The following is a 15,301-nucleotide window of genomic DNA, read 5'->3' as shown; positions in this document are numbered from 1 at the left end:
ATTTCATCTAGTTTTAGAGAAAAATCCCTCCTGGATTCCTTCTCTACAAAGCCATTGAAATCAATGGCAGTTGTACAGGAGAAGACATCCACAGAAGCACTTGAAGTACCTTATTTTAAATATAGCTGTCAGGAAAAAGTGATTCAAAACAAGGCATGTTTGTAAATCCTCCTCTCTAGTTCACTTGCTGACCTTTAGGGCAAGGAAGGCAAAAACCTTGGGGACATTTTAAATCTCACTGTGTTGTCCTCCCATAATCCTACTGGAGTTTATTTGTTAAAGAATATTTGGGTCAAAGAATGAGAGCTATGCCTTGGTTATGTTATGCCTCTTTATTGGAGAACTGACAACATGCAACTAAATGCATTTCCTTGCACACTGGACAGTGCACATCAATACACAAAATGCACTATTTGCCCACTGTACAGCCATAAGCAGTGTCATGCATGTGTAAAGGCATGTTCACAACCTGGAACTGAATTCAACTATAAGGAATTGGTAGAAGCTTGACTGCCCATACCCAGCAATCACCTTCCACTGTTGCTCCAGGTCCTCTAAAGAAGACAGGTGGCTTTTAACAATTGTTTAAGGAATAATTATCTGTTAGTAATCGCTTTCCAGCTCATCCTAAAGCATTCATATTTCACCAACGTGAGAGAGAAAGAGAGGGAGAGAAAGAATATGTGTAGGTCACAATGCACACCAATGCCTGCAGTACTTTAAAAAGAAAAAGAAAAGTGGGTGACCATCCAACTGAGAAAGGGCAAGGCTAGTCTGCAGAGATACTATATTAGATCAGTGCTTCTCAGGGTATCTGATGTGGGGGGACAGAAATTATGATTTTTTTTTTCAATGTGGCAGTGACCAGAACCATATTTGTGTTCCATTGGCTACAATTCTTTCATTCTTTCTGAAAAATTACCAGTCAATGGCTCAGGGAAAAGCACCTGTCCAGGACCACCACTTTCAAATAGTATTGTATTAGATGACTTACTAATAACACTGAATGTTCCTATGTATTTTAGAGCTATAGCATTTTTACCATTGTTCCTTTCTTTTTTTCATTGTTATACACTGTCCCCATGCAGGATGGATGGTCACAGTATCACTTTGTAGCTTCATCGTCAACAATAGAGAGGGACCGGCAAAGGCCGTACTCTTCATCACGCACCCCTTCCATCTCTCCAGTGCGCATGTCTCCCAACAATCGTTCAGGTAAGACCCAGACTTAAATGGCTGAATATGTAGAGAAGGAATCTTCCAGTGCCATATAAAGAACTGCAGTGCTGTCAGAAGCATTATTAACCACCATGAGCCATGAGGAACATATTTTCATTGTGTATGTCTTTAATTTTTATGGATGTTCTAGACTGAGAGCAAAACATTCAGAATGAGCTACAAAATAGGCAGGTGTTGCTTGTAGATTTGGTTTGGAAATATCCAATAGATTATTGGATTTGAACCTCAGTCACCACAAGTTAAAACCTGTACTTAGCCATGTATTTGATTCCATATTTGTCAAATGTTGATAATCATGACCTACCCTGCAGGGAAGATACATGAAGCAATTTGCACTTGTCTACATTACCAATGATAATGTCAGTGTTTCATATTGCATGACTTGTGAATTGGGGGGTTGGATAACAACTTCCTCTCTGCCCTACCTATCTTTTCTTTACTGAGGCCAGTAGATATGTTGATCACCTGGAGAGCCAGAAAACCATCATTCTGGACAATTTTTAAGGAAGGGGAAGTGGACATATCCATTACTGGAGTCTGACATTATTGTCATGTGTTTGAGCAAAGTCTCCTCCATGAATAGTGTCTTATCTGTCAGTGAAAGTCTCCTTGTGATAAGGAGGCATCTAGTTGCAAGGAAAGGAAGGAAGCCAGGTATTGGGAATATCTGGAAAGCTCCATATAAAAGCAAGGAGGAAGGCATGAGAAGCAAGAGGACAAGAGAGCAGAGACCAACCAGTCCCACCTGCTCTGGAAATATAGTTTGTAGTAGGCCATATTGATACTGCAAGGTCTTGTCCTGCTTGGAGCAGACAAAGAGATTTGAACCACTCAAGTCCCAACTATAAGAGACCATGTAGCAATGAATCATTAATTATATCCAAATGCAAAATGTATATGGAATTCTTCAGGTCTAAATAAATGGTAAGTAACCAATCAGTCTTCCAAAGTCAACAGAAAGAAGCACAGATCCAAATGCACCTCTCATGCTCATTTTTCTTAAATAGCTTACAACATACTTTATAAATGTCTTCTCCACATTTGTTGGGCACAACAGTGTTTATTTCCAGGTAAGTGAGCATAATATTCCAACATTAGTATTTTTTATTTTTTTATTGAATCATAAATCAAAGTGCATTCTTTTTAAGGGTACTATTTTATAAAAGAAGTCAGCAGATGTTAATGAAGGAGGGGGACATAGAAGCCATGAACACCATGAAAGTCATCTTTTGAGTATTAAATGGAGCTATTTGTTGCTTGCAATAGTTTTGGCTGTTAGTGAACTTGTTTACTGTCTTTATAAGAAGAACAATGAGCTGGAGGGTGGAAATTTACCACGTTAATCTGTAGCAAGCATTAGCACTAAGAAACATTCCATCGTCGGTCCTAAGAAATTCAACATCCAGTTCTATAAGGCTTCATCTATCCTCTTTTCTCCATTATCCTCCAGTTTCTCTCATTCAGAGCACAGGATTCCAACTTTCAGGCACTGAGATTCTGAAATTTCTTGACATTGCCTTGGGGCTAGTCTACACCTAAGTGTATTATGCCAATTGATGCATCAGTGCTTAGTAGGCTTCATTTTCCTGTACAAATTTTGCCCTCCCTCTACTGCAGGTGTGCAGCCACACAAATCCATGCAAAGTGGATGGGTGGCAACACACTCGATAATGCACATCCTCAGGGAGACTTGCAGATACTCTGGCAAAAAACTGCAATTCCTTTTTCTGCAGAGTTTGAAGAGCTTTTCACACAACCTGCAAAAAAACCAAAATTCCTCCAAATTGCATGTGGAGGGATGGCATTCTGTTGGACTAGAATGAGTATTTTAATTGTGTAGACAAGCCCTTAGCCTTGTTGCAGGATCTCACAATTTTGCCACTTCCTTTGGTCTGTTCTTTCACTCCCAGTTTAGAGATCAGTCAGAAGGGGAGAGGAGCCCACACTCCCTGAGTTTAGTCTGTGTTGAACTATCCAATGTGCTTCTATTCAAGAAGTAGAAGAAAAAACAGGAGTCTGTTAAACTTTCCAAGGTAAAAAAGACACAAATATGTTCAAAACAACAGGGTCTCCCTTTGTTTGAAAATATATGTGACAATAGCATTGGTTGAAATGTAAACACTTTAAATCATAGTTGTGTATTTGTACCTCTTTATCTTCATTTGTGTTGCAGCATTGTTGTTTTTATATAAGCAAGAGCTGTAGGTAAAACAAATGGCATTGATAGCATACATATGATTACCTTCCAGCTCTAATTAAAAACAACACGGAGATGTCGAAGTGATTAGTGCAGTTTCTGAGCCATTACTTGGGTGCAGCTCATAAGTGCATGTTTATTTTCATTGTTTCTGCAGAAGATGTTTTGTTCAATAATAATTCACTTCCATGGACAAGCATATAGACTGCTGTGCTGACAGTTTTGACATGAATTCATTCACAGTCACAAACGCCTTTATCACAAGAGACATCACCAAGGCCACCTAACCAATACAGCAGCTCTTCCATGTTAGTGGATGCAGCAGAGGGAAGAAAAGTGTTACTGGCATTCTTTAATAGAGACATAACCTTGAGAATCCTTCTCTTTCTGTCCGATTATCTACCATATTCTGCTCTATTCTGATATCATTTCAAAATCTTTCTCATTGGGATGAACACTTGGGGCAGCAATTCCAGGATGCTTTATTTCCTCTTTTAAGAATTTTTCTTAAGTCTCTTGGGGCAGACAAAGAGGGAAAGAGATGTTTTGTGTATTTTTAAGGAAACGTATTACTCATACCTCTAGAGGGACAATTTCATTAAAATCCCTGACAAACTTTAAAATAAAAATCTCAATATGCTAAAATTCCACTTAAGAATTTCTGGAAAAGACATTTCTGGTGTTTTTCTTTTCTTTTCTCTTTAAATGGTGAAAATAAATGACATATTACTTTGATTCCTTTTCAGAAGCATTAATTATAGTAATAATAATTGAAATATTAAAATCTTGTAGCCCTTTCCCTAACCAAAAGTGATACAATTTAAATTCCAGCATGGCTGAGAGTAGTAGACAAGGCATGGCGGAAGTTGGAGGAGTGATTTGAGGCCCACACAATTAGATTTGTACATTTGATTTGAAAAAGCACTTAATCCTGGGTGCATGGCTAGCAATGCCTGCTCAAAATGCTCCTAAGCTCTGAGACAAAAAGCTAATTGGATCCCAAGTTTATTTTCAGGATGGAGGTACACAACATGAAGTATACTGAAGTTAGAATGAATGAACACTCACTGCTTGTATTCCAAAGATCGGGGGCTGCCTCCGCCCCGCCTCTTCCACATTCTCATCAGCCACTGGTCAGAGGGAGCAGTCAATCAGCCAGTACTCTTTACTGGGTGATTGACTGCTCCCTCCAACCAGTGGCTGCTTCCTCATTCTCATCAGGAGCATCTTATCTGGCCTTTTGAGCCCTCAGAGGAGGCAGATAAGAAGTCCTGACATTCCTAATGGTGGTGCGGCCACATGGCCACACCGCCATTAGAAACAACATGGGCCATTAGAAACAATATGGGCTTGCCATCTGCAGATGCTTAAATTTGTGGATGGCAAGTTCACGTATATCAAGGGCTGACTGTAATACTACTGCTTGATGCCTTCTATATTTTGCAGTATTTATATAACTAAGTAAGGATGCCATTAATGAGCTGATGGAAGAGCTAAATGTTTGGTGGTGGACCCATTAGACCAGTAGAACAACTCATATACACCAGTGAAACATTGTACTGGCAAGTATACAAATATATAAACATGTGGGAGGAACTTCCATTCATATGCCAGATCGATCCATGGCCATTTCTCAGTCAGTGATGCAAATTTACAACAAGCATTTCCCTTCTTTTGACTTGGCTGTTAGAAAAGTAGCTGCTTTCACATGAACCATCACACTGCCTCTATCCCTGAGTCAAAGTACATAGCCTATTCAGCATCCAGTTGCAGTACACCACCACCAATGCATGCATGCATATATATATATATATATATATATATATATATATATATATGGTCCTATATTCATTGACTTGAAACCTGGTCCCATTTATTTCAGTGAGGCATAGTCCAAAGTAAGTGGATATAGGATTGTAGACTGGAACTTAGATGATACCATGCCAGTGTTTCTCTGATCTTATTGTGGATGGCTTATAAGAGGGAACTTTGGGTATTTTTTTTAAAAAGGAAAGTCACTACAAAAAAAGACCCTGTCTTCTGAACACTCCTAGAGCTTTGAGCACATTGCTAAAACACTTCTCTGCCTAGAATTTTCACAAGTACCTTAGTTTGGATCTCCAGGCACAAACAATAAAATGTGCTCCACTCCAACAGTCAGGACGTAAGGGCAAAGCTTCCCACTTAGGTAAGCAAATGAAAAAGAAGAAAAATACATACTACAAAGTGCAACTGCTACACTTGTCTCTCCACCATCATATGTTACTACTGTGCCTTCTATAAGCTGCTTTATACAGAGAGAGAGAGAGAGAGAGATGTACAGCAGCGAGGAGCAGTGTCTCCCACACATGAAAGAGGAACTTATCCTCACAGATAGCTGAACTATATATTGGAAAGACCAAGCACTCTACTCTAGCTACTGTCAGCAGTCACATGCATTTGTGCCTTGCAGAATCACAGCCTAGATATAGAGACCAGATCAAGCTGTCAATAAGTCCACAGAATTCAGTGAGACAGAAATGCATGCACTGGCCATCACTGCAATTTCCCCTTTCCTGTATGTGTGGAGAGAGGCTATTGCATTAGTGCTGACAGAACACCAAGGTAGCTCCATGCCATTTGCCACCTTGTCCCCTAATAAAATACCTCAGCAGTGGTAAGCAACTGCATGGGGACCAGAGGTCAATCCCCTCCCCCAGGCTATAGCCCCCCAAAAGTTCAAATGCCTACATTTTCCTTAACAGCCCCTCTCAAAATGGTGATGCAAAATTGTGGAGTGATGGGCTGGGATATTTTTGTGTGTTTTCACACATTTGGAAAACTTTCTGCATGGTTTGAAGCAAAAAGTGCCTGACAATTATGCCATATTAAAAAAAAAACTCTGGAGGGTTGGGGCTTTGGGGGACTTGTAGAGGGCTTCAGGGGCCACAAAAGTTGGTACCAGGGATGGTATGCAACCCACAGGCCATAATGTGCCCACCTCTGACCTACAGACCCCCTTGATGCCTGCAGACACTCCATCTTTTACCTATTGCTGGCCGCTATCTCTCTTGTTCTCTGCAGACTGTTTTCTCACAAGTACAGGATCTGTTCCACCCCCAATTGCATGCAGGCCAGGAGGGATGCCTGCCCCGTGGCCAGTTACTGTGACCAGGATGCTGTTGCCTGCTTTTCTATGAAGTTAATAATGTACTTGTTCCAAGAAGTAACTTTGTAGGCTCCTGGATAGATAGTTGCAGAACAAGAGAGAATGTTCCTGTCACCAAGCTGGTGATATAGACATGGCACCTGCTACATATCAAGTCACTGTTCAGGGCACAGGAACCCTTCTGGCTAATCAGCTACTCCCAACATATTTTTTCTTTTCAAGGTCCACTTCATCCTGGATGCTGATCAATAAAGGTGTTGATGTTTCCATGTGTGTGGTTTCTTTGTTGCTTATAGATAGGAATACTTTTCATCCAGCATAGTATGAGATAGTCTGTCTGGCTGTGGCTATGAGGGTGATGGGGTGGGCAGAAGATTTGTTATCTCTTTGCTTATTCAGGCTCCCTAGACTGTGAAGGGACAGTCTTGGGAGCCTCCCAAAGTGGAATAGGTGCTGCTGCTGCTATGAAGTGTGAACCAGATGTGTTGTGGTAGGGATGGAGGGACCATTAGGCCTGTTGAGAGTCTGCCATCTAGGACTATCCTAGCCAGCAAAATGGGGTGTGAGAAGTGGGTGTCAAATGGGGGAAGTGGGTTAAAGTGGCCTTCTTGGCCAATGCAGAAACCAGTTCACATGGGACTCCTTCGACCCGTGCTCTTTCTCCCAGCCCATTTATTGATTTCCTAGTGTGGGGATGTGCCCTGGGTTCAAATGAAGGCCCTCCAGAATGCAAAACTATTAAATCAGACCAAGACTCTTCCAGCAGCTGCTGTTCTACTGGAGTCTTTGGCTGCTGAATGAATCATAAGAGAGTTTGAAATGTTGTTGTTATATTTATTTATTTGATGATGATGATGATGATGATGATGATGATGATGATGATGATGATGATAAAGTTTATTTATATTTCCCACCTCTCCCATGGATCGAGATGGGATTACATTGTCAAAATGATACATAGTACAAAATACAAACAATAAAACACTAATACTGAATTCAACATTCCTATTAGTTCTCTAAAATAGCAATTCAACAATTAGTCAACAATCATAGTCAAGAGTGGGGCGATTGTCATAACCTTTTATATGGAGTCCGGTGGATAAGCCCACTGGAAGAGATCCGTTTTGAGTGCCTTCTTAAAGGCCTCTAAGGTAGTGATGAGACGGATCTCTTCCGGTAGGCTATTCCATAATTTTGGGACTATGGCAGTAAATGCCCTATGGGAGGTTGTCATTAACCTGGTATTATGATGTTTTAATAAAAACTTCCCAGATGTTCTAAGAGTGTGGGGCAGATTATGTAGAGAGAGGCGTTCCCGCAAGTAACTTGGGCCCGAGCCATGTAAGGCTTTAAAGGTAATAATCAACGCCTTGTACTGTGCCCAGAAGCTAATATCCCACCCTTTTCCCAAAACTGGAGCTCAAAGTGGTTTACAAGATTAAAAACAATTCAATTAAAAACATAGAAAAATGTTACATTAAAATAGAATTAAATTATGACAATATTAAAACAGACTGCATAAAAAATAAAAGATAGTTTAAAAGATAAAGATGTTTAAAATACCTTAAAAGAATACAACAGTAGTGATATTTGTTGTGTCCGCTGCTGCCATTGAGTAGTGGAGCGTCCAGTGTGGGAATGAGTCTTGGGAACTCCTACCACCTTAGTTTGTTGTTGTTGTTGTTTCTTTCAAGATTTGCAAAAGGTGAGTTTGAGCATTTCACTCTTCTGGCAAGTCTTGGGCTGCATCAGCACTGCAGAAATAACACAGTTTGATACTGGTTTAACTGCCATGGCTCAGTGCTATGGAATCCTGGGGTTTGTCATTTGCTCTCTGATAGAGAAGGCTGAATAGCTCAGAAAACTATAAATCCCAGGATTCCATACCATTGATCCATGGTCATTAAAATGGTGTCAAACTGCATTATTTCTGCATAGCAACTGTTATGCCCTATGTTGTGACACTTGGCAAAGGCCTTGTCCTTGTGCATCTACAACTGCCTTGATTCCCTCTCTTGCCCCTCCTTTTGCCTCCTTCTCCATGGAGTCTTTCTTTCATGGATGAAGGATCCATTGTCCCAAGAAGGCTGTGTGTGCTCTGTGCAGGCAGCTTGCTGAGTGAGTTTTATACAAGTACTGTGTTCTATAGTTTCACTTTCCTTTCACATAACCTGTATCTGTACCCAGTCAATCAACTGTGCTTGTAGGAACTACATTGCACTTAACTGGGTAGCGTGAGCAGCATATGGGGATTCAGGCCATTAGGGATGTCTGGGGGCCTGCTATTCCAAAGCCAAAAGAGGGTGAAAACACACAGGTACTGTGGCATGTGTGCGTTATGATACAAGAGCTGTGTTGATGGCACGTCTCCATTCTCATCAGTTTATTAGCAGTTTGTATGAGTGAGTGGCATGTGGACGCTGCTGGCATTTCCAGGGACACTGTGGATATTTCTCTTTTTTCTCCTGCCATTTTTGTATTTCTGCCTGTCATTCTATTTTCCTTTCAGGCTGAGCATCCAGTAGAGGCAGCAATAATTTCATTAACATGACAGAGTGTATTTGATGAAGCTGGTATATAAAAATTATACTAAATATTTTCATTTTGTGGGCCATATTAGGGATTTGCAATAACAATATTATTTCGTAGGTTATGCAAAGGTTTCAGTGCCTATGAGACACTAAGGTCCCATACAGACAGGCCAAAATAAAGCTGCTTCGGGTCACTTTGGAGGTATGCTGTTTAAATGATGCATGTGTCCTAAAAGTCCAGAAGCTGCACTAAAGTTGCGCTTCAGTCCTTAGGACTGGATCATGGCTTTGGCATGGCTTCCAGACTCTTAGGATGCATGCATCATTTTAACAGCATACCTCCAAAGTGACCCGAAGCAGCTTTATTTTGGCCTGTGTGTATGGGGCCCAAGTCTTTTGTTAAAAACCTCTGGCATACTGTCATCACTATGAATGTTCATCAGGCTTCCAGAAGAAACCTTTAGTAAGATCATCATATGGAAAGAACTACTAGTGTCTGGGGAGCAAATTCTGAAGACAATAAATAAAATGGCACTAGAGGCATGCAATTGAAAAGTAAAGTTCATTTGTTCATCCCCAAGGCAATGTCAAGAATAGCGGTATATAAATAAAACAAATTATTATTATCATTATTATTATTATTATTATTATTATTATTATTATTCCAATCAATGTCAAAAATATCTGGTCACCTACTCCAAGGAGCTAAGACAACAGGATCTCAGTATCTGCCAAGAGTCTTATTTGAATCCTCCAAGGATGGATACAGATTGCCTAGTGCTGCATAAAGTGACAGAGTGTGTATAGTTGGATTTTTTTTCTGGGTGGTTATTGATTTTGTCACCACCTCCTCCAGTCAGACCTTAATCTTAACAGAATAAAAAGGTGCAATTACTACCTGGAGTTCCTGCGAAATGCATCAGAATGATTGAAATGTTATTTGCATTTGGAAATAATTGTATATTTACAGCTAGAAGAAGCATGACATTCTGGCACATGTATCCCATCTGGATCAGCCTTGTTGGCGTTGGTGTTGTTTTCCATTATGGTGGAGTAGGAGTATAATCAATCAATACTAGTAGAAAGGGCACTTTAACTAATGATTGAAAAGACCAAAAACAGAAAATAAGGATTTGAAATGCCTTGCAAAATTGAGGTAGAAGGTGTTTTTTATGCTATCTACTTGATAACAAATACATATCTGACTACGTAGAGGAAATTGGTGACACACCTCATGTAGAAGAAGTCTTGAACATGTGAAGACCTGAAGACACAAGGGCAGGGACGCAATATGCACAGAGCAATATGCACAGGTTCCCTCCTCTTCACACATTTCTTTTGGACTCTGGCAAAGGACTGCAGTTGTAGTCAAGAATGCTTGAGTGAGGGCACTTAACTATCAGTAGCACAAGTACAAAATACATATGCTTGGACGGTATGAGATTATAACATTGTACATGTGTAGTCAATACATTTCCTGAAGGATCCTTTCAAGATGACCTGAACACGCACAACATAACAATATAATGAAGTATATATAAAATTCAAATGAGATACGTTGCTTTCTTTCAAGTAAAATCTTTAGCAACATTGTTACTGGAGCATCTTTACAATTGATAGAGACCAGATAAATTTTGTTTCAGCCCATGATCTGCCAGATTGCCATCCCAACCTTAAGAGACAATTCATGCAACTGGCCTTCAGTCCTCAAAACTGGCTGGATTTCTGAGATGTCATGAATTTAACCTGTCTGGTTGCATGTTTTCTAATTCTGCATATCCTTCCACTTTCACTTCACAGATCCTGTCTGTCTGAACAGATTTGGTTGGCTGTAGGTGAAAACTAGTTACCTGTTTGGTCCTCAAGGAGTAGTTTTGACAAGAAAAATTACTCCTCGGAACTAAATAGTTGACTGTCTTTGCTATAAGTCACTGAAGGCATTTGAATACATGAGTTGCAGGAGGGAGAAAGAGAACATAAAGCCACAGTTCCATGACAGACACCTAAGAATTCAAAGATCCCTTCCTCTAATATTTGTCATGCATTTAGTTAAGAATTAACTGCTGTAAAATAGAACAGAATGATACTTCTAAAAATTAAAACTAATTTTACTTTTTAGAGTTTAAAAATACATGCTGCTAAGAATCTTAACTGAAAGGCAGTATTGTATATACAAGCACATGGCTGCATTAATTCAATCCTGGTTTTCAATCCTGAATGTTGTCCCTTGTGTTTGCAAATGTGGGCTTTTAAGAAAAATATAGTAATAGGCCTTGGACTGTGAGTCATCCAACTCCATTTCTTGAGTCAGAGATAAGAGATATGTGCAATATCTCCAGGTGGGAAAACATATGGAGCTCATGTATGCCAGCGCCTTCAGAGCCCTTTATTATTCTTGGTGTCTACAGCTGACTTTATGCAAAGCCAGGTAGGGCTTTGGTAGCACAGAGGTGACAAAGTTCTCTTAGATTGCTCTGATGCCAGGGGGTAACATGGCAAAATGCTAAGGAATAATTGGAGCAATTTAATGTGTGAATTTCAAGGTCCCTGAATACCATTAGTAAAACTTAACTACATCTTTGATGAAATGCCACAGTCTTCAGATGAAGTCTGGCTGCTGCTTATAGGTTGGAGCAGTTTTAATACTGTGAAAATAAATTACAATTCTTGCTCATAAAGAGAAGGAAGGAAAGAGGAAGAAAGGAGGGGGAGTTCTTGCATATGTAGATGATATAATTGCCCGCTATTCAACTTTCTTTGGTATTCGCCTCTTTGCATACACAAATACATATATTTCCATCAGTGCATGATTCTGTATGTATATGCTAATAACAGAGGTGGGCAGAAAGTAAATTGAGATGCCCTGGTAGTTTTCTCATTAATTTGCAGAAGATCAGCAAGGAGCTCTGCCACCCAGTTGGTTAACAATGGCAACAAATCCAACGGCCCACACACCCAAAAATTATACTGTTGAAATGAAGAAAAAAATGGGGGGGAAACATGGTAGTGGCAGTAGTCAGGAGTGGATTTGGTTGGAAGGATGATTAATTCATTTTAATTCTGGCACTTAAATTGTTTAATTCTAAGTATGTGTCTATTGCACTCAGTTCTGGATGGCAGATCATTAGGTTCTTGTAGAGGAGTGGAGTAGATCCTGTAAGCCTGAACTCTGCCCACATCTGTACCATCTGTATTTGAATATTTATATTTGTGTTGAATGTGAATATCTATATTTGTTTTTGTTTGCCAGCAAGTGCCCCAGCCTCGCCTCGAGAAATGATCAGTTTAAAGGAAAGAAAAACAGACTACGAGTCCACTGGAACAAATGCTACTTACCATGGAAGTAAAGGAGAACACACATCTAGGAAAGACACAATGACAGGTGAGGCTCCTATTGCATATCATATGTTTAAAAAACAGCTGAAACAAATATTGTCTAGTGGAAATTGTTATATCTGTTAGTCAGATATATTTGTTTAGCATGATTACATGCTTTAAACTTAACATCTTGAAGTCTTCCATTCAGTCTCTCTCCATTTGTATTGCTTTTTATGATGCCATTAAAGTACCATCTAATATTGATGCAGAAAAATTCCTTACATTTGTGACTCTGCAAGTGGCCATAAATTTAGGCTGGATATTTTGTATATGACTAGGTCTGTGCTGATCTGCACGATACAAAGCATTACTCTGATAGATAAAAATGTGTCTTTTCAGCCCCTGCGACATTATTTAATCAAATAATAAAGATTTATATCGGTTTTATATATTGCTTCCAAACATTAAGTTTCCTTCATGGGTTAGAGAAGAAATTTTATCCCATTATATAACATCTTTTTCTCCAAACAGAATGTAAATGGAACGTGTGGTAGCTGTTTTTGGCTTTATAGTACAACCTTTGATGGGCATGTGTGATGATCTCTAGGTATTGCTGTGGCTTTGCAGAAATTCAAACAATTGGTCCCCTGTGTATTCATTACTGTGTGACTACCCAAACCTTGTTTCTATCTGTTCCTGCTATAACTGCTCCCTTATCCTTAGGGAGTAACATTTTTCTACTTTCTCTTTTGGGCTTAATTACGAGCCTTTCTTTCCTACCAAATCTTTTGGAATCAACTTAATTTTACAGCTACAGATTATTGAAGACCAAAACATTTGTGTACCTCTCTTTTTAAGCAAGGGACCAGGTAGGGCTGGGTTGGGCTCAAATGGTAGGAAGGGAGATCCAGATGTAAGATGTAGCTTGTGGGCTATCCAGATGGACTCTCTGATGGAATGCCACATGTTCCTCCATTTCCACATTATACCGGGATTTGAAAAGGTGATACAGTACAAGATTGAAGACACCTTTCCCTCCCAAGTGTTTGGATTTAAAGGGGGAAAGATTGTGGGCTCAGCTTCTCCATCCAATTTTACATTATTTAAGAACTTTTAAATGACCACCCTTGTGAGGCCAGAATTTCCAAATAATTTAAAGCCTTGCATTTGTGACTACAAACAGCACTGACAAAGTTGCACTCATATCTGCTTAGTACCATTACCCTACATCTGTCCAACTGAGCTCAGCAGGAATTGTACTGCCATGTTGAAAATCTTGATTGTTAGTTGCAAAACTATACAAAATTGCTTTTCTTAAGTGCTAGTCTCCCTCTCATCAAAAGCAGTGTGGTGGTTCACAGTTCACTCCTTACTTTAGCCTCCATTTTATCTTTATAAAATGTTGTACACTGAACTAAGTCTAAAAAGGAAGAAGTAGAGAGCTAGAAACATACTGCACAGTGTTTTCTGACTGTTTACAGATCCAATTTTAACCTGAAGCTCTTCATTATTCATTTGATTAAAATTGCTGTTGATGTCTGTCACATTCCCCCATTGTTTCCAGTTTTGTTTGTTAAGCAACCAGCTGAAAGTTGAGGTGGGAGAGCAAAATCAAATCAAAATTAGAGAGATGAGCACTGTGAAAATGCCAGTAGTTAACCTGAATAAGAAAAGAATGAGCAGCTTTCTACCACATGTGGGTGGATAGTGTGGGTGGTGCCTAATAGCAACAAATACTTGAAAAGTGTACAGTGATAAGTATTCTAGAAAGGGAAACTGTAGGAGAAGTTTGCTGGTGGGCCATTAGTCAAATCAAAGAACAGTGAGGGCACAGAAGGATGGGCTGTTGAGATTAACACCTTGGAAAAACAACCAACAAATATTAACAAATGTCTTTATGCTTTTGTTCTGTTTAAAACCACAACAGAACTCTTACATTATAAGATGTGATGGCTGTGTTCCTTTCCACTCTTGTCTATGGTACTATAAGCTGAATCTCTCAAATGCTGCCATGTGAAGCTTCTTTGTCAATAGCAACGTTGTTATGTTTAAGATCTAACACAATTTGCAACGGATTGCCGGACACTTCAGATGTTGACAAGATTTCGTATATGAAGCAAAAAATGAAGAGGAACAATAAATGAGATCATAAAGACACTCTGAAGCATATGCTCTGAACATTCCATATTACAGTTTGATTTGCAAAAGAGCTGAAAGAATATGCGAAGAACAACAAGAAAAGATAACTTTTACATTCTGACAAGGTATTGTACTTTTCTGTTGGATTTAAATGGAGAAAAGAAAGAGACACTTCACATCTTACACAACCAATTCTCACTCCCTGATTAGTATATTTATAATAAGGCAAATTGTCACTTTTGCACTTCACATTTTGAGGAGTTTATCATTCCAAAAGTCATGCTTGGGCTGTGGAGAACAACTTGGCTGATGCTTAGCACAGCCATAGGACATCTTTACCTTCTAAAAGCTAATTTCTGATTAGAACTGCTGCACATACAGCTGCACTGTAGGGTCAAGGCAATTTTCCCTATCTTTTAAGCCAGAGCATTGTGTTTTCTTTTTTAGAGAAAATGCTTCATTCTTAACTAGTAGCTCTTCTCAATTCACGTGACTTTTTGTTTACACCAGTACTGCTTTGTTCATATTTGAACTTCCCCTTCCACCTCAGTTTTTCTTATGTTCCCTGATGCATTCTCTCTGCCTTCACACATGCTGCTTTTAAGCTGGGCACATGCACTGATGCGCATGTACTAACCTCATGTTTGCCCTTCCAGATGTTCATCTCTCTGTGAACAGTGAGCTTAGACATACATACCAAAAATAATGTAATCTACAGTAGTTGTTGTC

The 15,301-nt window shown here is 39.5% G+C and overlaps 1 protein-coding gene across 4 annotated transcripts in view; it reads left to right on the top strand.

Moving 5' to 3' along the window:
* The window catches only part of CTNND2 (catenin delta 2), a 557,661-nt gene that overhangs the window by 533,669 nt on the left and 8,691 nt on the right, over positions 1-15,301 (top strand). For all 4 annotated transcript variants that reach the window (XM_042464992.1, XM_042464991.1, XM_042464993.1 and 1 more), the window contains 2 exons: positions 1,089-1,215; positions 12,366-12,497. In XM_042464992.1, the coding sequence (XP_042320926.1) occupies positions 1,089-1,215; positions 12,366-12,497 (259 nt within the window). The remainder of the gene's footprint in view (positions 1-1,088; positions 1,216-12,365; positions 12,498-15,301) is intronic.

Source organism: Sceloporus undulatus, chromosome 4, assembly GCF_019175285.1.
Source record: "Sceloporus undulatus isolate JIND9_A2432 ecotype Alabama chromosome 4, SceUnd_v1.1, whole genome shotgun sequence".
NCBI lineage: Eukaryota > Metazoa > Chordata > Lepidosauria > Squamata > Phrynosomatidae > Sceloporus > Sceloporus undulatus.
The sequence above is the reverse complement of the archived record's forward strand: the minus strand, read 5'-3'. Positions and strand labels throughout refer to the sequence as shown.